At 40.9% G+C, this 17,396-nt stretch overlaps 1 protein-coding gene across 1 annotated transcript in view; it reads left to right on the plus strand.

The window, feature by feature from the left end:
* cntn2 (contactin 2) overlaps nucleotides 1–16,981 on the plus strand; it is a 46,236-nt gene extending 29,255 nt beyond the window's left edge. The window contains exons 17-23 of the mRNA XM_052075078.1: nucleotides 2,373–2,443; nucleotides 2,551–2,785; nucleotides 5,677–5,792; nucleotides 6,076–6,262; nucleotides 8,405–8,517; nucleotides 10,752–10,920; nucleotides 11,096–16,981. Of these exons, the coding sequence (XP_051931038.1) occupies nucleotides 2,373–2,443; nucleotides 2,551–2,785; nucleotides 5,677–5,792; nucleotides 6,076–6,262; nucleotides 8,405–8,517; nucleotides 10,752–10,920; nucleotides 11,096–11,193 (989 nt within the window). The 3' untranslated portion in view covers nucleotides 11,194–16,981. The remainder of the gene's footprint in view (nucleotides 1–2,372; nucleotides 2,444–2,550; nucleotides 2,786–5,676; nucleotides 5,793–6,075; nucleotides 6,263–8,404; nucleotides 8,518–10,751; nucleotides 10,921–11,095) is intronic.
* Nucleotides 16,982–17,396: the final 415 nt, after the last annotated feature.

A 17,396-nucleotide genomic window follows, 5' to 3' on the forward strand; every position in this document is an offset into this window, starting at 1 on the left:
AGCTAGTTCCTGCGGAAGGCTGGTAAGGTGGGCCTTTGGCCCACAAAAGTGTTGTTGCTTGGTTCAACTTTTTGTTCATCTTCATTGCTTATCGCGAAAATAAAGAGATGTTTAGCTCTACTAAATAACTAACAATTTCATTGCAATGCTTGTGGGTAGACAACATTTTTTCGCTAAGATGCCCGCGCGATCGTAGTGAGCCACTGCCTGAGCGGCGCAGTGGCGGCGCAGTGGCGGCGCAGTGGCGGCGCGCAGCGGCGCGGTGAAGTAGGTACGTTTTGAAAAGGGACAGACGGAAGGACAGACCGCTTGCGGGACGACGCGCAATATATATATAGATGCAGAGCGGTCGACTGTTCTGGAAGGAAGGGGCGCCTGACCAGGGAGTTCAGGGTCGGGCGGTCCGCATATTGGTTGGCCGCCGTCCACTCCCTGCAGAGAGAGAGAGAGAGAGAGAGAGAGAGAGAGAGAGAGAGAGAGAGAGAGAGAGAGAGAGAGAGAGAGAGAGAGAGAGAGAGAGAGAGAGAGAGAAATTGCAAACTAAAAAAGCAATTGCGAACTGGGAAGTACACTAGAGCACCCACAAAGATTGAATGCAGCCATCTCGTTACCTCTGCGTCCCGCGTCCTAGACGCACAATTTTCCCGCGGGACGCACAGTTCCAAATAACGTGCATTTTTGGGCCACAAGGAAATTTCTCAGTCAAAAAAAAAAAACTACGAGACACACACACACACACACACACACAAACACACGAGCCAGCGATCCCGCGGCTGTGCAGTGTGCAGCAGACGTGTTTATGATTAGACAATTAAGGATGTAAACTAACACTTAGACACCGATTAAAGATCAAAGAGTAACCCGCCTGATAAGACAGAAAGAAGATGCACACCCAATCAACATGGCTTTGCATCTTCTCAGCACCCCCCCCCCCCCCTCACCTCACCCCACTGTACTGTATATGTTGCTCTATGTGACTCACTGTTGTTTGCTGACATTCGCTGCTCCTCGCAGACCATTTGCGGACTACAAAAATAAATAAATAAAATATATCTATTTTTTAATTCATGAATATGTTTGAAAAAATCCACGATGCACTGAAGTCGTGATAAAGGTACCGCGAAATAGAGAGGGATCACTGTCTAGGCTAAATGCTATGAAAAATATTATGAAACGGTCTTGGTTATTCTATAATTTACTGGTTGTAGCATTGTAACTTTAGGAATAAAACCTTCGTCACAACGTGTAGTAATGCTATTGTAAATTGTTGGTAGAACTAATGATGACGTGTGTTCGATTCTTTCGTCAAATTGATAGATTACACATGCGTCGTATTGGGAAGAGAATGTCAAGCCACTTCAATACTTACCTGTATTAATGATTACCAGTAAATTAATCTTTGCACTGTGAGATTGGAAAAAGTACTCAGATTTTGTGGTATGTTGTATTCATGATGCTATGAGTACAACATATTTTGATCAATTTATTTTATTGAATAAACCTGGAGTACACAGCTACTGATGGAATGTTCATTGTTAATGCATCATTTTCAAACATTTGCCCTTGAAACGTTATAATTTTGAGTTTCAGAATTCTTGATTATGAAAATCAGTCAAATTAGAAAAATGGGTTCCCATGATGAACGTTTACGGAACCCAGAATTAGTTACCGTCGTTTCCCATTGGATAATCCGACGGTTACCTGGAATTTCTGAAATCCTCAGGCCTGCTACTGAATTATTTAAAATATTGCAGCATTTGTTTATAATTGTATGTACATGTTGTTGTTTGTGTTATTATCATATGATATGAATTGAATATGTAGACCATTTCAGAATTTGAAATTTGGCACTCTCGAAATGCATAGTGGGACTCGTACTTTTCTGATCAGCGAGTCCCTGGAACTCGCTGGTGGTAAACTGTAAAATTATCACTGTGCGTGGATTGCATTTTCCCTTATGATGGCAGCTCTTCATAACCGAGCCGATGAATTACACGTGTCAGTTTCGTGTGCAGCTCTTTGCATGTGGCGCACGCAGCATACACAGCCAAACAAATACCCTCCCCCCACCACTATCACCACCACCATGATGACACCTTCACCAAGCAATCAAGTATATTTAGCTTATCTGTGTAGCCACAGAACTAAATACATCTTAACTCTCGTTTCTGACATGGTGTCCTGCAGTGACTTTAAAGTGGCAGCCAAGTTGGGTGTGGGTTGACTTGCTGAAGATATACTTGGTCCTTTAATGTCACAGTTAATGGGTGGGCAAGCATTCCAGATTACTCACTTTTTTTGTATACAACCAAATAAATAGTAACATTCCCATGTATCTCCTTTAATCAATGTTAATTTGGTTTGGTCTTCAGCTCCGTTAGTGGCTCCCAGTGGACTTGGAGGTGGAGGTGGAGATCGCAATGAACTTATCGTAACATGGACAGTAAGTTGAAAACTAATAAATGAATGAACATCTGATGGGACATGGAAAACTGGTACTTGCTTTGAAGCTATATTTGTTGACTATTTCTCTACTGCTTGACCTTCCAGCCCATGGCCAGAGAATACCAGAATGGTGATAGCTTTGGCTACATCCTGGCTTTCAGGAAGAAAGACACATCATCATGGACAGAAGTGCGCATACCTTCTGTGGAGTCATCCCGATATGTGTACTACAATGCCACTCTGATGCCATACAGCCCCTTTGAAGTGAAAATTAAAGCCGTTAACCGAAGGGGAGAAGGTCCCTTCAGCCAGATTGCTGTTGTCCATTCTGCTGAGGAAGGTCAGTCAATCTGATATGTTTCTTTTGTTGAGACACTAATTAACACAATGGATATAAATGGCCTCCACATTAGGGATGGAACTGACTAGTCGACTTAGGGCTGGGAAATAGGTCACTGTCAATATACCGTATATTGCAATAGACACCTGTTCTATATTTGTTCAATAGCTATTGCACTTAATATGAGTTTGATTTACTACTCTACATTGTCCCTAGGTGTGATTGTGTGCGTGGCTGGTTGTTCGTCTCTGTGTGCCCTGTGATTGGCTGGCAACCGATTCAGGGTGTCCCCCGCCTACTGCCCGGAGACAGCTAGGATAGGCTCCAGCACCCCCCGCCACACTAGTGAGGATCAAGCGGTTCGGAAGATGAATGAATGAATGAATGAATGAATGAATGAATGAGTTTGATTTAAAAAAAAAAAGAATCAGGAAGCAAACCCTAATCCTGTCATTCTGCGTGCTGCAGGTAGATGATACGATATGACATTAGGTTTGTACCACAATTACAATAACAATTAAAATAAATTGTGATTCGTCCATCGCTACGAAGCACATTATGATTAAGAATCTTCCTCCGGGTCCTTATTTTGGACCTCCCCCCAAAAAGTAATAATAATAGTAATAATAATGACATATACAGCATCAATGTCGACTGATAAAATTGACGCATCTCCTTTGCCACTGCTTACTGACTGTTAGAACTTGAGGTCGACTTAAGCCAGTGGTTCTCAATTATTTTCTGTCATGCCCCCCCAAGGAAGAGGAAAACAGCCCCCCCCCCCAGCACGGCTATAAATAGTATCATTTGTCTATAAAATTGTTATTAGTACACCTTTGCATAACACTGTATCCTTGTTAACGTATAAGAGAATAAAGAAAGAAATATGGACCAATTTTATGGACCAATAAACAACAAAGAATAGCTTTAGTAACTGGAACCGAAAATATTTAAAGTGCATCTGAAATTCAAAAATAACATTGAATCCTTAATTTAACAATAAATATTTTTTTACTGACCATGTCAAATTCTACGATACTGAAAAATAAAATGACATAAACTCAATATCTAAAAATGCATTCAAACTAAATCACCAACATTACACAATGCATAGTTTTTCGAAGCGAGGTTTGAAGCAGGACACAGCAACTCCTGGCTCCTACTCAATGTGTAGCCGGTACCTGTATTATTAATTTACTGAAGTAACAGTCACAAAGCGACATGATTGTTGGCAATATTCGGCACGTTTTCACTGAAAAAAGATTCAAGCAGCATATCAGCGTGATTGGGGTGTAATGTCTTTAAGTGACGCCTTAATTTATTTGGCTTCATGCTGTCCGCTACCAATTTTTTTAGACAAAGTAAGCACATCAATCTTCCCTCGTCTGCCACCGCAGGCACATTGAAGCCAAGTTCTACATACGCCTCGTCATATTTCATCCCTGAGAATGCTCCCTGCGCAAATTCTGCCAATGAGAGCGCCACTGCTCCCAACGTAGTGGGGGTGCAACTGCAAGTTATTTTAGGACAGTAAAAAATGAAAAAGCATGTTCCCCGAGGTCAATCGCGCCCCCCCCTGACGGAGCCTCACTATTTGAGAAACACCGACTTAAGCCACTCGCGTGTGTTGGATGTGGAATCCTCCCTGAAATCAACAGTCGATTGATTTACAAAGCAAACTCCGGCCCGAAGACAGCTGGGATATGCTACAGAACACTCCGCGACATTTGTGAGGATAAGCGGATCAGAAAATAGATGGATGGATATCGTAACTCAAAACATCGTAAGTTGTGTTAAACATTGACATTTTTATGCACCACCTTTTTATGCACGTTATACGATTTGACCACCAGAGGGCACCCGAAGCTTTGCGTTGACACAGCGGTCTCATCTGTTTCCTTGTACATCAGTGGCCTCCAACTTTTTTGTTGTGTCACGGACCGGCAACTATTTTTTTCTTTGCTTTTAAATTGCCAGTTTTAAAGCACTGGTACTAACAACAAAGATAATTATAGATGAATTAATTATTTTATGAGCATATACTTTTTCAGGTATTTCAAACAGTGTTATTCAACTGCCCAACAAATGTAGAATAAAATAAATAACACGGTGAACTATTAAGAAATGGACCAATCAGGAATAATATATTGCTTAAGTTATGATCCTGCATACGGCGTTGGCATCTTTGCTACATGCAACTGTGACTGAACAAAAGATGACAGGATTGTTTGCCGTTTTCATGAGTGGCTGTCAGGCTAATTATTAGCTCCTAAACTGTTAATGTTTAGGGGGGCAGGCTGTGCAGACTTTGCTCGCATTTTCATGCTTTCCACTTGATCATTTGGGTGCTACTTGTTCTAATGATTCAACAGGTTTCTTGCATTTTCTTGTTTGTGTCGTCATAGCACGCACAACAGCTTCCTCCTCCACTCCCCCCTGTAGATAACGCTAGTGTAGGAACTTGTCTTGTCAAAATAGCTTCATCTTCAAGTCATGGCTGTCCATTCACAGGGCGTTTCGCTGTACGTTTGGTTAACTTGTTACTATTTCTGTGTGCGTCTTCTTTATTGGTGCATTGTGTTTATTTCAACTTAAAAAGCAATGTTCGAAGGGTGCCTCCTATTCCATTTCCACATTTGCGCCATGTCTGATATAGTAAATTTGCTCACAGCTTGCAGGTCTGTTTCTGTGCAGCCTGGTCCCAAATGGGCCGAGGTCTCGTACCGGTCCGTGGACTGGTGGTTGGGGACTGATACTGTTCATCACCTCCATGCGTCAAAATAGACAACAAGGATGTGTCTTCATCAACCCATATACAATATCTCTGCTGGTGAAATTGCACATGACATTTTCATATTTTAACATCCATAACTGTAATTAACCGTTCACAGAGCCGACAGTTGGACCTTTAAGCATAAATGTCACTGCACTGACAGCTTTTGAGATCCAAGTGTCATGGGAGCCTGTCCTGCAACCGAATACCAATGGCATCCTCAGGGGATATGAGGTGATGACATTCTTACTGACTCAATGCAACCAACAAGTGCATTTTGCAGTGCTGAAAAGTACAAATTATATTACTGTATGTGGCGACTCATCATCATTCTTGGTTGATTTTGTTTTGCTGTTGAATTAAATGTTTAAGTTTAATGTTATTTCTCAACACCCAATGAGAGTAGATTATTTGAAAATACCTTGATTGTACAGTACAATTATCTTCACTTGGTGAGATTCATTTGTGAATAGAGAATATGTCACTTTCTGACAATGTCTATTATGGCGGCCTTTAGATCCGATACTGGCGACAGCATGAACGGGAAGCAGCAGCAGACAGAGTGCGGACAGCGGGACTTGAAACAACGGCCAGGGTGTCTGGACTGCGACCGAGCACTCGATATCATGTTGCAGTTCTGGCATATAACAGCGCGGGCACTGGCCCACCCTCACCACGATCCACTGTCACCACCAAGAAACCACGTAGGTTCGCTTACTTCCCATGCATGCACAGAGAATTCAGATGTAGGGATTGGTATCGTAATCAGTCATTTCATTGAATTTGGTAGATTATAGGGAATGTATTGCGTTTAATCATGTTAGTAAGCAACTGTGCCCACTGCATGATTTAATCTTGACTCGTGTGCAGTTTTAAGAACAGGATCATATTAACGATGAGAAGTTGAGCTCCATCCATCCTTAACTTAGCTATCGGACGCATAGTGCTCAGTGGACTAAGATTCTTTCATCTCATTGAAATATATAAAAAAAAAAAAAATACTTCAATTTCATCAAATGCTCTTCTCTAATCAGACTTACGCTTGGTTTATGCTTGACGCATCCATGAGGTCCACATGGCTCCACGTGGTAAAAATGACAACATTTCCAGCAACCACACCTATATGGCGCCCACATTGGCACCACGCTGCCATGAAAATGTATCTGTGCCGAACAAGCAAAAGCTGTCGTAAACAGAAACAGTAGTTTCTACTTCCGGATTCTTTGTTTTCATTTACTTTGTTGTTGTCAATAGTTTAATGATTAAAAAAAACAAAAAACCAAAAGATGAACTAATTTTCTACTTCTATTGTGGTGAAGAGTTGTTCCTTGTTGGTACCTTAGACACACTTCACCTCCTATAGCCTGGGAGAATATCAGCGAACAGCCAGGGCAAGCTACAGAGTATCGAGGCTGCAAAAGTTGTCACTTTGATTTCACGTTCCCTTTAATTTTCCATCCGTCTGAGCATTCACGCGTATCTTGAGCCACAGGGAGCAACATCAGCGACCAAACCAGTATCACACTTGTCTAAAACCTGCAATCACAACAAGATATTAGATGTAGTACCATATGAGAAAATTCAAATGATCTTTATATCAAAATAGAACATATCATCGAATGGAGATCTATGAAATGAATAAAATTGGCCCATGTTTGTTACTTTTATTTTGGCACACAGGTTATTTTAAACGTAATTAATTAAGCCAGGCTCGGTCGCCCAACGGTGAGCACGTCGACCTCACAGTACCGGGTTCAATTCTGGCCTCCCTGTGTGGCGTTAGCATGTTCTCCCTGGGCCTGCGTGGGTTTTCTCCAGGTACTCCGGTTTCCTCCCACATTCCAAAAACATGCATGGCAGGCTGATTGAACACTCTAAATTGTCCCGAGGTGTGAGGATAGTTGTTCGTCTCTGTGTGCCATATGATTGACCAATTCAGGGTGTCCCCCGCCGACTGCCTGAAGACGGCTGCGATAGGCTCCAGCACCCCCCGCGACCCTTGTGTGAAAATAGACGGATGGACGTATAACTATGGTCACGTGTTGTACACTCATAAATAATGGAAATCATGTTGTTTAATAAAACACACAAAAAAATCCAAGTCACCTGACCTTTGAAACCCACAAAAGAGCCTCATTCAAGGGACTCGTAAACTACGTCCATGTTTGGACTTCCTGAATGGAGCGGCCTCTCTCTCATCTGTGGTGAGTGTGAGTGTATGTGTGTCAACGTGTGCATCAAACTATCGTAGAACAACTGAGTGCGCACCCTCGGTCGCACGACTGCAACTGTAATGGAAGTGGGGAATACTCTGGTGTCCTATTTGTCGATTAAAGTGGGGTGGAAATGAAGGGATGAGTGTAGAAATGTAGTGTGTGCGCGCCTGCTGTCAGCGTGTGCGCCGAAGGTGAGAGAAGTACGCAATTGCTCACTCGTGCAGCTTTAGAGGGAACTTTGGTCTGATTCCACACATCTCTTTTCCGCACAAAATGTACTTGCTTCAAGCATAAACCTAGTGCAAAACAGTTCATATTCATGTTGTCCTTATCCAACACAGACAAACAGCTCTCTATCTCCCCGTTTCATTCTCTCTGCTCTGCTCGTTTGCATGTTCTCCCCGTGCCTACGTGGGTTTTCTCCGGGTACTCCGGTTTTCTCCCACAAACTAATCACATAGGGGTCTTACTAACTCACTCAGTATCTGAAATTAGAGAATCATATATATTTAAATGTTGGCATGGTTTATTTACTCGAATAAAATGAATATGATAAGGAAACTACATTTCATGATGAGATAATTTAACGGTTTGGACAATTTCAACTAAAGTAGTTGGTTCTTTTTTCAGCTCCTAATCGCCCTCCTGGAAATGTATCATGGAGGACAGATGGCTCATGGGTAATTGTGCGATGGGACCACGTAAAGGCCATGCACAATGAGTCAGCAATACTTGGATACAAAGTGAGTGTTTTCTGCTCCTGCTACACAAACAGTAATAGTAAAAAAAATGCATATTATGGTGAATATTCAATATTAAAGTATGGTCAATGTCAATTAATGACTGTTGGTCACTATGCACCTTGCGGTATTGTTTACATTGTCGATTGTCAATATTTTCAATGTCACAGATTGGCTCTGTTCTAGTTCATTAAAATAAATACATAAATAAAAATACTGAAACTTCAAAGCTGCTCAAACCCACTCAAACTTCAAATGATCGAATGGAAAAACAAGAAGAAAAATCTTGATTTGCCTCACAATGCATACATTTGCAATTTACAGCAACAAAAACGGGACACCAGATATGCCACTTTTGTACCTTTGAGCTTTGGAGCGCCTATGCACAATGTCCTTCATTCATACACTCATGTTGGATCATAACAATAAATCTGTCGGTGAGGGAAAAAAACCCCATAGCTAATTATTAATTAATATTTATTGTTAACCCTCCTTTAGATTGATGGTTTGTTTTAATGAGTAATAAAATAGCATGTAAAACTAAATCAAAGTTCATATTAATACGATAAAAGTATTACTTTGTACACTTTGGCCACATTTGGCGCATAAGTGATTTTTTATTTGGGGAGTGGTCATCTTCTACGTGGAAATGACACCAAAGGTGGCTGTAAGACATGTAAAAACACAATTTCTTTGTATGTTTTTTTTTTTTTACGTTTTGGAGAAAGTTTACATGATCAACATCCTTCAGAATGTTCCTCAATGGCTCGGTTCACACTGCAGCTCTTCATGCTCAATTTGGATTGATGTGGTAATGAATGTGCTGGAAAACGCACTCATGCGATTTGGTGTTGAAGCATTTTTTTTTGGGAGGGGGCAGGGGGTGATAAACGAGGCAGCGTGAATTGAATATTTTTTTTCTACACAGAGCGAGGGAAATATCTGTTTGTTTGTTTTTAAAGCACAAGGTTGTGTGCACAAGACCTAAATTAAAGTAAATAATTTTGACTAATGTCTTCATGCCCTGACAGCACTAGGTAGCTCTTTCAGCCAAAGACTGTAACACCTGCGCTGCAAGAAGGAGAGATACTGACGCTCGTTCCTACCGACTGCTGTCAGGCTGCTGAAGAAAAATAACAACAATAATGATAATAATAATTAAATTATATGAAAAACAATTGTAAATAGCACTGCGATTTATCCATTTTGTATTTATATTGCACTTAATTGAACGGTGTTTGTTTGTTTTTTCTTCTTTCTTCTTTCTACCCACATTCTTGCTGCTGGAGGCTGTAAAATTCCCCATTGTGGAACAAATAAAGGATATCTTATCTTATGTTACAAAATGCACCCTTTGCGTGCTAATGCTAGATTCCAGACACAACTATCCCAATGTCAGAAATGAAATCAGGCATCAGCCACAGTGTGCTTCCATTTTAGAAAATCATTTATCACCGCCGCAATGCCATTGGAAGAGAGTTTTCTATCGTATAAAGTATTTTCTGTGAAATAATGGCGAACTTTCAGAGCCTGTTGCTAACATGGGCCAAGTCGTGAAACTGCACTCCGCACAATGCTTCTTTTTACATCGCGGATGACTCGGATTACCACTACTGTGCCCCTGTGTCTCTATAAGCTCTATATAAATAAAGCGGGATTGTATTGTATTCCCTTCAGCATAGCTCCATCTAGTGGATGCATAACACAACCACAGACACTACTGTCTTGTCTTCTATGTGCCTTATGATGCGGTGCACCCTACATATATGAAAACAGCTTTAAAATAGACGATTCATTGAAGGCGCACCTTATACTCCGAAGCGCCTTATAGCGTGGAAAACACCGTACACGAAATCTGATTTGACCCATCACAGTAAACACACACTGTTGGTGGCACACACCTGGAGCAGCGGGCTGCCCAAGTGCCCATGCAGTTTTGGGGTATCAGTGTCTTGCTCAAGAACACCACAGTCGTGTGTCTCAGGGATGGTCTTGCACCGGCGTCCCCATGGTGGCAGGTGACAATCTCATCCACTTGGCCACAATACCATGACTTAGTGCTCTCCTCCAATCTTTCAAAGAACTACCTTTGACCTTTCAAATTTTGCACTTTAGGTGCTCTCCCAAGTTTTTTGCGGTGAAAACTTTCACAGCCTTTCCAAATTGCCCCAGTCTTTTACTAGATCATGTGCAGCATGGCTTTACGGTAACCGAAACCGTTGCTTCCATGATGACAGGTTCTGTACAAGCATGAGGGTCAAACAGTCTTGAAAGTCCTGGACAGAGAGAAGACATCCGTGAATTTGCCCCTGCCCAAAGATAATGCATATGTTGTATTGGAAGTGCGGTCCTGGGCTGAAGGTGGGGACGGACCTGCACATGAGATTATTGTCTCCCGGGACTCAGGTGAATAACTACAATTTAACAGCCTTCTCATTACAGAAAAAAAATACTGTTATTGGAAAAGTACTTAACAATATTGCTTGTGACTGAAAATATGTGCGTATTTACATTTGAATCAAATACACAACAAATAGTATCAAAAGTGAGCTAAATGTGTGATATGCTTTGTCTTTCTCAGGAACCGGCATGATGGTGCAGAACAAGGCAATTGTCTCCAATCATTCGCTCTACCTGGTCATTGGCATGTTTCTTCTTACAATTGTGTCAGCCCGATGATTTCACTTCGCTTTTTAGTCTACTGACTTAAATTGAAAACATATGGTGTTTAAAAAAAAAACTTTTTGGTTTGAAACATCAATGTGATTTTTTTTAGAAAGATGATTGTGTAGTCAAGCACTGGAGTCAACATTTTAAGGGGAAAGTCTCACGTGTTATGTGTCAAACTAATGATCATGATATGAGCTTTCACTTTTGCCGTCATAAACATTCATGCATGGATACACAAACCACAACGAAGGTGAGCAAGTGGTTGAAGAGTTTCAGCAGGTTGCATGAACATGCAATCATTCCATTTCGGGATGACAATATAAGGATGGTCTTGAAACATGTGTCACCAGAAACTGAATCTGAATGATTCACATTTCAATGTGAATCACTGAACTTAAGTGCATTGAAAAACTGAATCTGAATTACAAAAATATGATTTTAATTTTTTTATTTTGGTGAATCTTAGCTTTGAAAAACGGAATCTGAATTGCGCAATTTGAATTTGTGTTCCTTGCCGGAAATGCAATTCGGAACATTTTTTCACATTCCACACAAATTGAAATCTTTTTCCACACAGATTCAGCTCACCTGAGTTTTCACAGTCAATTTCTTCTCTTCAGTCTTCTCAATAAAAATTCAGTTTGTGTGACAAACATCCGAGTACTTAAGGAAGAACACAGATCTCCTCTATGTCCAATCAGCACCTACGTCTTGAGGATGTGACACAAGATCTGCGTAGGCGGTGGGGTTTTCATTCATTCATTCATTCATTCATTCATCTTCCTAACCGCTTGATCCTCACTAGGGTCGCGGGGGGTGCTGGAGCCTATCCCAGCTGTCTCCGGGCAGTAGGCGGGGGACACCCTGAATCGGTTGCCAGCCAATCGCAGGGCACACAGAGACGAAGAACCATTCGCACTCACACTCACACCTAGGGACAATTTAGAGTGTTCAATCAGGCTGCCATGCATATTTTTGGAATGTGGGAGGAAACCGGAGCACCCGGAGAAAACCCACGCAGGCCCGGGGAGAACATGCAAACTCCACACAGGGAGGCCGGAGCTGGAATTGAACCCGGTACCTCTGCACTGTGAAGCCGACGTGCTAACCACTGGACTATCGGGCCGGCCGGGGTTTTCATTATAATTTCCAAAGTGGCGTGATAACAACTTTCTGAAACCTTCAGGGAGGGATAAAAAGGGGTATGTGCATGTTTAACAAAATGAACCCCTGTAGTCAGTATGTCTCGTTTTCATAGTTTTTATTTATTTATTTATTTATTTGGGTTTCTTTGTTTCCACCCCCCCAACAAAAACATCATGGCCACATTGAATTCCATGCATTAGGCATTACTGACACCTTGCGGTAGAACCATCACACAACACGTATCAATAGACACTGGGAGCTCATCTCTAAATACAACACAGGACTTCAAAATGAGCTCTAATCCCGTTTCATGATTTGTCACGGTTGTCCGTTCTATGTAGGACAGTTTTTTGGAACTAAAATGACTTGATTACGCTGCCTTATGCCTGATCAACCACATTTTAAAGATAATTTCAGTACTGTATTTGTGAGGTGAACCATGATTCACCCACACAAGAATATAAGAACATTAAATATGAGGTGGTACGGCAAAAGAGGAAAAGAGAAATTATTTATACCACAAAGGTGAAATTAAGGTATCATAAAGATTAGGAGCCCTTTGTTGCAGATCACATTTTTCCCAGAGAGCATTTGTCACATGATCAAAATGAAGGTGTGGATTGGACAAAGATCTGTGAGGAAATCTGTGTTGTGCAATCAATTGGTCTTCCTTAATTAAGTACTCCGATTTTTGTCACACAAACTGAATTTTTATGGATAAAGTTTTACCTGTAAAACTGAATTTGAAAAACCATGCAAACTGAATTTGTGAGGAAGAGATTTGTATTTGTAAATTTTAATATGTAAAATATATAGAAATTGAAATTTTCAGTGAGGAACACAAGTTCAAATTGAGTAATTCGGATTCAGCTTTTCAAAGTAAAGATTCAAACCAAATAATGCAAATTCAACTCTTGTAATTCAAATTCAGTTGTTGAATGCACTTATTCAAATCTAGCAAACTTCATTTTCTGGTGGCACATCTTTTCGCCCACAGTATATGCACTACACCAGAGTTAGGGGGGCAAGTCCCATCAGAAATCTCCCTAGCCCCCACGCATTCAACACCCCCAGAAATGTATCTATTCATTAACAATTCCGGTTTCCGTGTCTGTGCGCTGCAGCTGTACCCTGCGTCTGTTTGTTTGCTTGCACATTAGGGTCATATTCGTAAAAAACATCAGAGTGCGCACTGGTTCATTGCGACCTTCGGGAACTTGGAGCTTTGCTCAAATTTGTCTTTTGGCTATTCAGAGTGCACTAAAATGGCGCTAGGCACTTGGCGCTCCGACTAGGGATGTGCGTGTGATGGCTGTGTTCGGAAGCTAATGGGAGCGAAGTGCACGCTACCACACCGGAACATACTCACTCTCAGAGTAGTGCATGGGCGTCAAAGTGAATTTCCGAATGCGTCTTAGGTTAGAGTGAGTTCGCTTGCAAACCATCTCAGCAATGTAAAAAAAACCCAACAACCCAGGACCACCCAAATCTCCTAATTTCTCAGGGGGGTAAAGAAGAAGAAGTTAATTGGAAACATTAGACCTGTCCAACTCCTGAAGGAGCGCCAGCCAAAGCTCGTCAGTGTGCAGGCTTCAAAATTGTGTGCAATAAGCATTCCCCAATAAGAAAAGGGGAAACCTGTGGTGTGATGTGGTTGTACGATTTGGGCATTTCTGTTGAAATGAGCAGTTATAAAGATATAATCAGTTACCGGGATAGTACGGCAGGGTCTGAATCTCTGGGCAAATTCATATATTATATTCAATACATGTCCTTGCCATGCACCACGCACGACTCAAGTAAGTGGAGTCATGAAAATCATTTTTTTTTTCCTCGGGCAATTTATCATAAGGTCAAAAATCTTGGCGCAGTCTCTGCTACTTTTTCAAATTTCATCACACAAGTAAGGTACTTACTTTTTATATTACAATTCTTGATGAAGACAGGCCCATACACGTTTACGAAATGTGCTTCATTTGTGTCAAGGTAACAGAGGGAGGGCATCACCTCGTCAATACCTCCCGTCAATTGGACAATTTCTTTCAATCCCCTAAAAAAAGACAATAATCCCTAAAAGAAATTATTTTGTGAAGCTCAATCACATCTTGCTATTACAAACCAAGTTTGGTGGTGTCTAAAGGGAAAATCACAAACACTCTGAATATTCAACCACTTGTAACTGTGTATATTTTCTGTTTGGCCTTTGCATGTTCAAAATTTGTTTTTTCTTAATTCTGAGCTGAAATAGTCTGAGGCTGCAATAGAGACTATTTTAAATTCTGTTAGTTGTGAATGTGTGAGAGACACAAATTGACCAAACATTCGCCGTTTCCAGCTGTTTGAGTGTAGCCAAGGCAAAAGACAGATCAGGTTGTAGTTGCTTGCTGTATTACAAAATGATTTTTGGCTGTACTGTATTCAATGTTGCTTGAATGAGCTGTTGGAAAATTATTGCAAAACACAACCATTATAATGGCCAAATTGTAGCTCCTGCTCATGAATGCCATTGTCTTTGACTTGGCTGTACTGATACACCATCCTTACAGCTATCCATTTCCATCTTAACACATATCCTGTTCACGGCTGCAGGGAGCTGGAGCCTATACCAGCTGACACTCTTGACTGGTGGCCAGGCTCTTGAAGGGCACAGATCGAGACAGACAGCCATTTTCACTCACATTCACTCTGTCACTGAAGGAAAATGTCCCGCTGTACCAGGGTTGTCAAACTCATTTTTGTCGTTGGCCACATTTTAGTTAGCGTTTCCCTTTATGACTTTGAAACCATATAAAGAAGTCAAGAATCTCGATTTATTGTTTAGGTTACTGTAATGAGTAGTTTGGTAACAAGAAAATGCTTACAATATTTATCTTTGTTACCTTCAAGAGCATCATGGAAGTTTATATGTTTGATTTGTTTTCGCGGGCCACATAAAATGATGTGGCGGACCACATCTGTCCACCCGGGCCTTGAGTTGGAGGCACTACACCAGGGGTGCTTATTAGAGGTGTCTTAGATCTATCGGTAGATACAGTAGATCTAAGACAGGTCCCAAGTAGATCCGAGGAGTGTCGAGGAGGAAAAAAAAAAACATCTGTGTGTTTTTGTACATGTTAGTAATATTTTTGTGTTAATGTACGCTGCACACTAATCATCCTCAGTCTCATTTTCACACAAAAAAATAAAAAAATAAAATAAAGCAGGTAAATCTTGAATTTACGGTGGCGCGTGAGTACGTCACCGGAAGTTGTTTGCGCTCAGCAGTCTGCAATTGCAGCTTGTAATCAGAGCTGTTGCGCTCTATCTTTTATCGTCATTATTCTCATTCAGAGTTTGCTTCATGTACAATTCACCGAGGGCACGGGCAAAGAATAGGAATCTCGGAGCGCCCAGGGAAGCACTTTAAAACTGTACGTGTGAGCTACGATAGTTAACAGGCTCCAAAAGTGCATCGCATGCCTCAGTTTCAGGCTGTTTCTCATCATGGCGTTCATGTGTGCGTGTGTGTGTGCGCGTGCCGGTAAGGGTAGATCCCGGGAGGTTAGTTGATCGAAAAGTAGATCTTCGGTCCAAAAAGTTTGGGCACCCCTGCACTACACCATCCGTGACTTGTAATTATCAACACTATCTGAGATGTAAATTTATCACCAGTCAGTGGAAAACTTTTATTTATTAATTTATTAATTTACTGTGTATCTTTATCTATTGTCAGGGGAGTTGTACAAAATGTTTCCTTTAATTGCCCCCTGTTTTTTTAAATAATAATTATGAACAATTTAAAAATGCTGGTGTAATGTGTTTTATTTTATTGCAACTATTTTAATGCTGATAGGTTGATATAAAGTTCCCGACAGCGATGAAAGGGTTGGCCACCAAAGCTCGCAGTTAACAATGTCATATATCCCCCTGACTGTAATCCTGTCAGCTTCTATCAGCTCTTATGTAAAACTTTGTCACATTTATTACACTATACTGGAAGAGGTTGAACTTAAGCAGAATGATTTAAAACCTTTCTCTCATAATTAAAAACAAAGGTCGAGCATCAATTGATTTTACAACTGGTATAGTGGACCCCTGCATCCTCACGCTGCGGCATCTGTGGAAAATCGCAGATTTTTATCTTGAATTTGTTTTTCGCATTTCAGGAAACGTTTTTTTGTTGGAGGGTTTTTTTTTGAGTGGTGTTAAAAGATCTTTTTTCTCTCTCAATGCATTCATAAATGGCATCAACATTTTCACGTTTCACGGGCTGGCCGTTCCCTATACACTGTGAATAGCGATGGTCTGCTATACTTATTTTTCTTAATGGCGTTGCCTTAATTTGATTGATTGACACTCATTTTACTAAGTTCAGAATTGCACTAGAGGAACAGCAACAAATCTGGATTACCATAAAAATGCAAAAATAATAATAAAGCCGCGGGTTTGCTGTAATCTATTCCTCGTTTTATTTATTTATTTTATAGTGCACGAATAACAAGGAGTTCATCCTAAAATACTTTTGCTATTATATGGCATTTTAAAATCTATAAACTATTTCTTTCTTTCTTGTTTGCCTCTGCCCTGCTCTTCACATAAGGTTGTGGCCAGGAAGAAGCATGACAAAAGGGGAAATTACAAGCATACTGTCATACTCTGCATCCAAACAATACATGTAAAAAAAATATGGTGTGATACAAATAATGTGTTGGTAAAGTTGACCAATATGCCGTATCAAAATGTGTTCCACGGTTATTGGAATTTGACTCATTTTGTCATCCGTCCATCCATTTTCAACCACTTTTCCCATTCAAAGTCATGGCGTGAGCCGGAGCCTGTCTGGGCTGACTTTGGGCACCTTGTGTCAGAATCTATCACCTTGGTATTCCCTGATCAAGACAGGGTCAAACAACTATTCACACCTTCATTCACCGTGTACACGTTTGCGTCTTCAGCTTCCCCAACGTGAACAAACACTGGGGGAATGTGCAAATCCAACTCCAACCAATAACCTAATTGTGTATGCATATGTGTGTGTGTTTTAATACTGAATTTCATAATGCCTTTAGTATTTTTAGTCTTGAACT

This window comes from Hippocampus zosterae, chromosome 9 (assembly GCF_025434085.1).
Source record: "Hippocampus zosterae strain Florida chromosome 9, ASM2543408v3, whole genome shotgun sequence".
In the NCBI taxonomy this organism is placed as follows: Eukaryota; Metazoa; Chordata; class Actinopteri; order Syngnathiformes; family Syngnathidae; genus Hippocampus; species Hippocampus zosterae.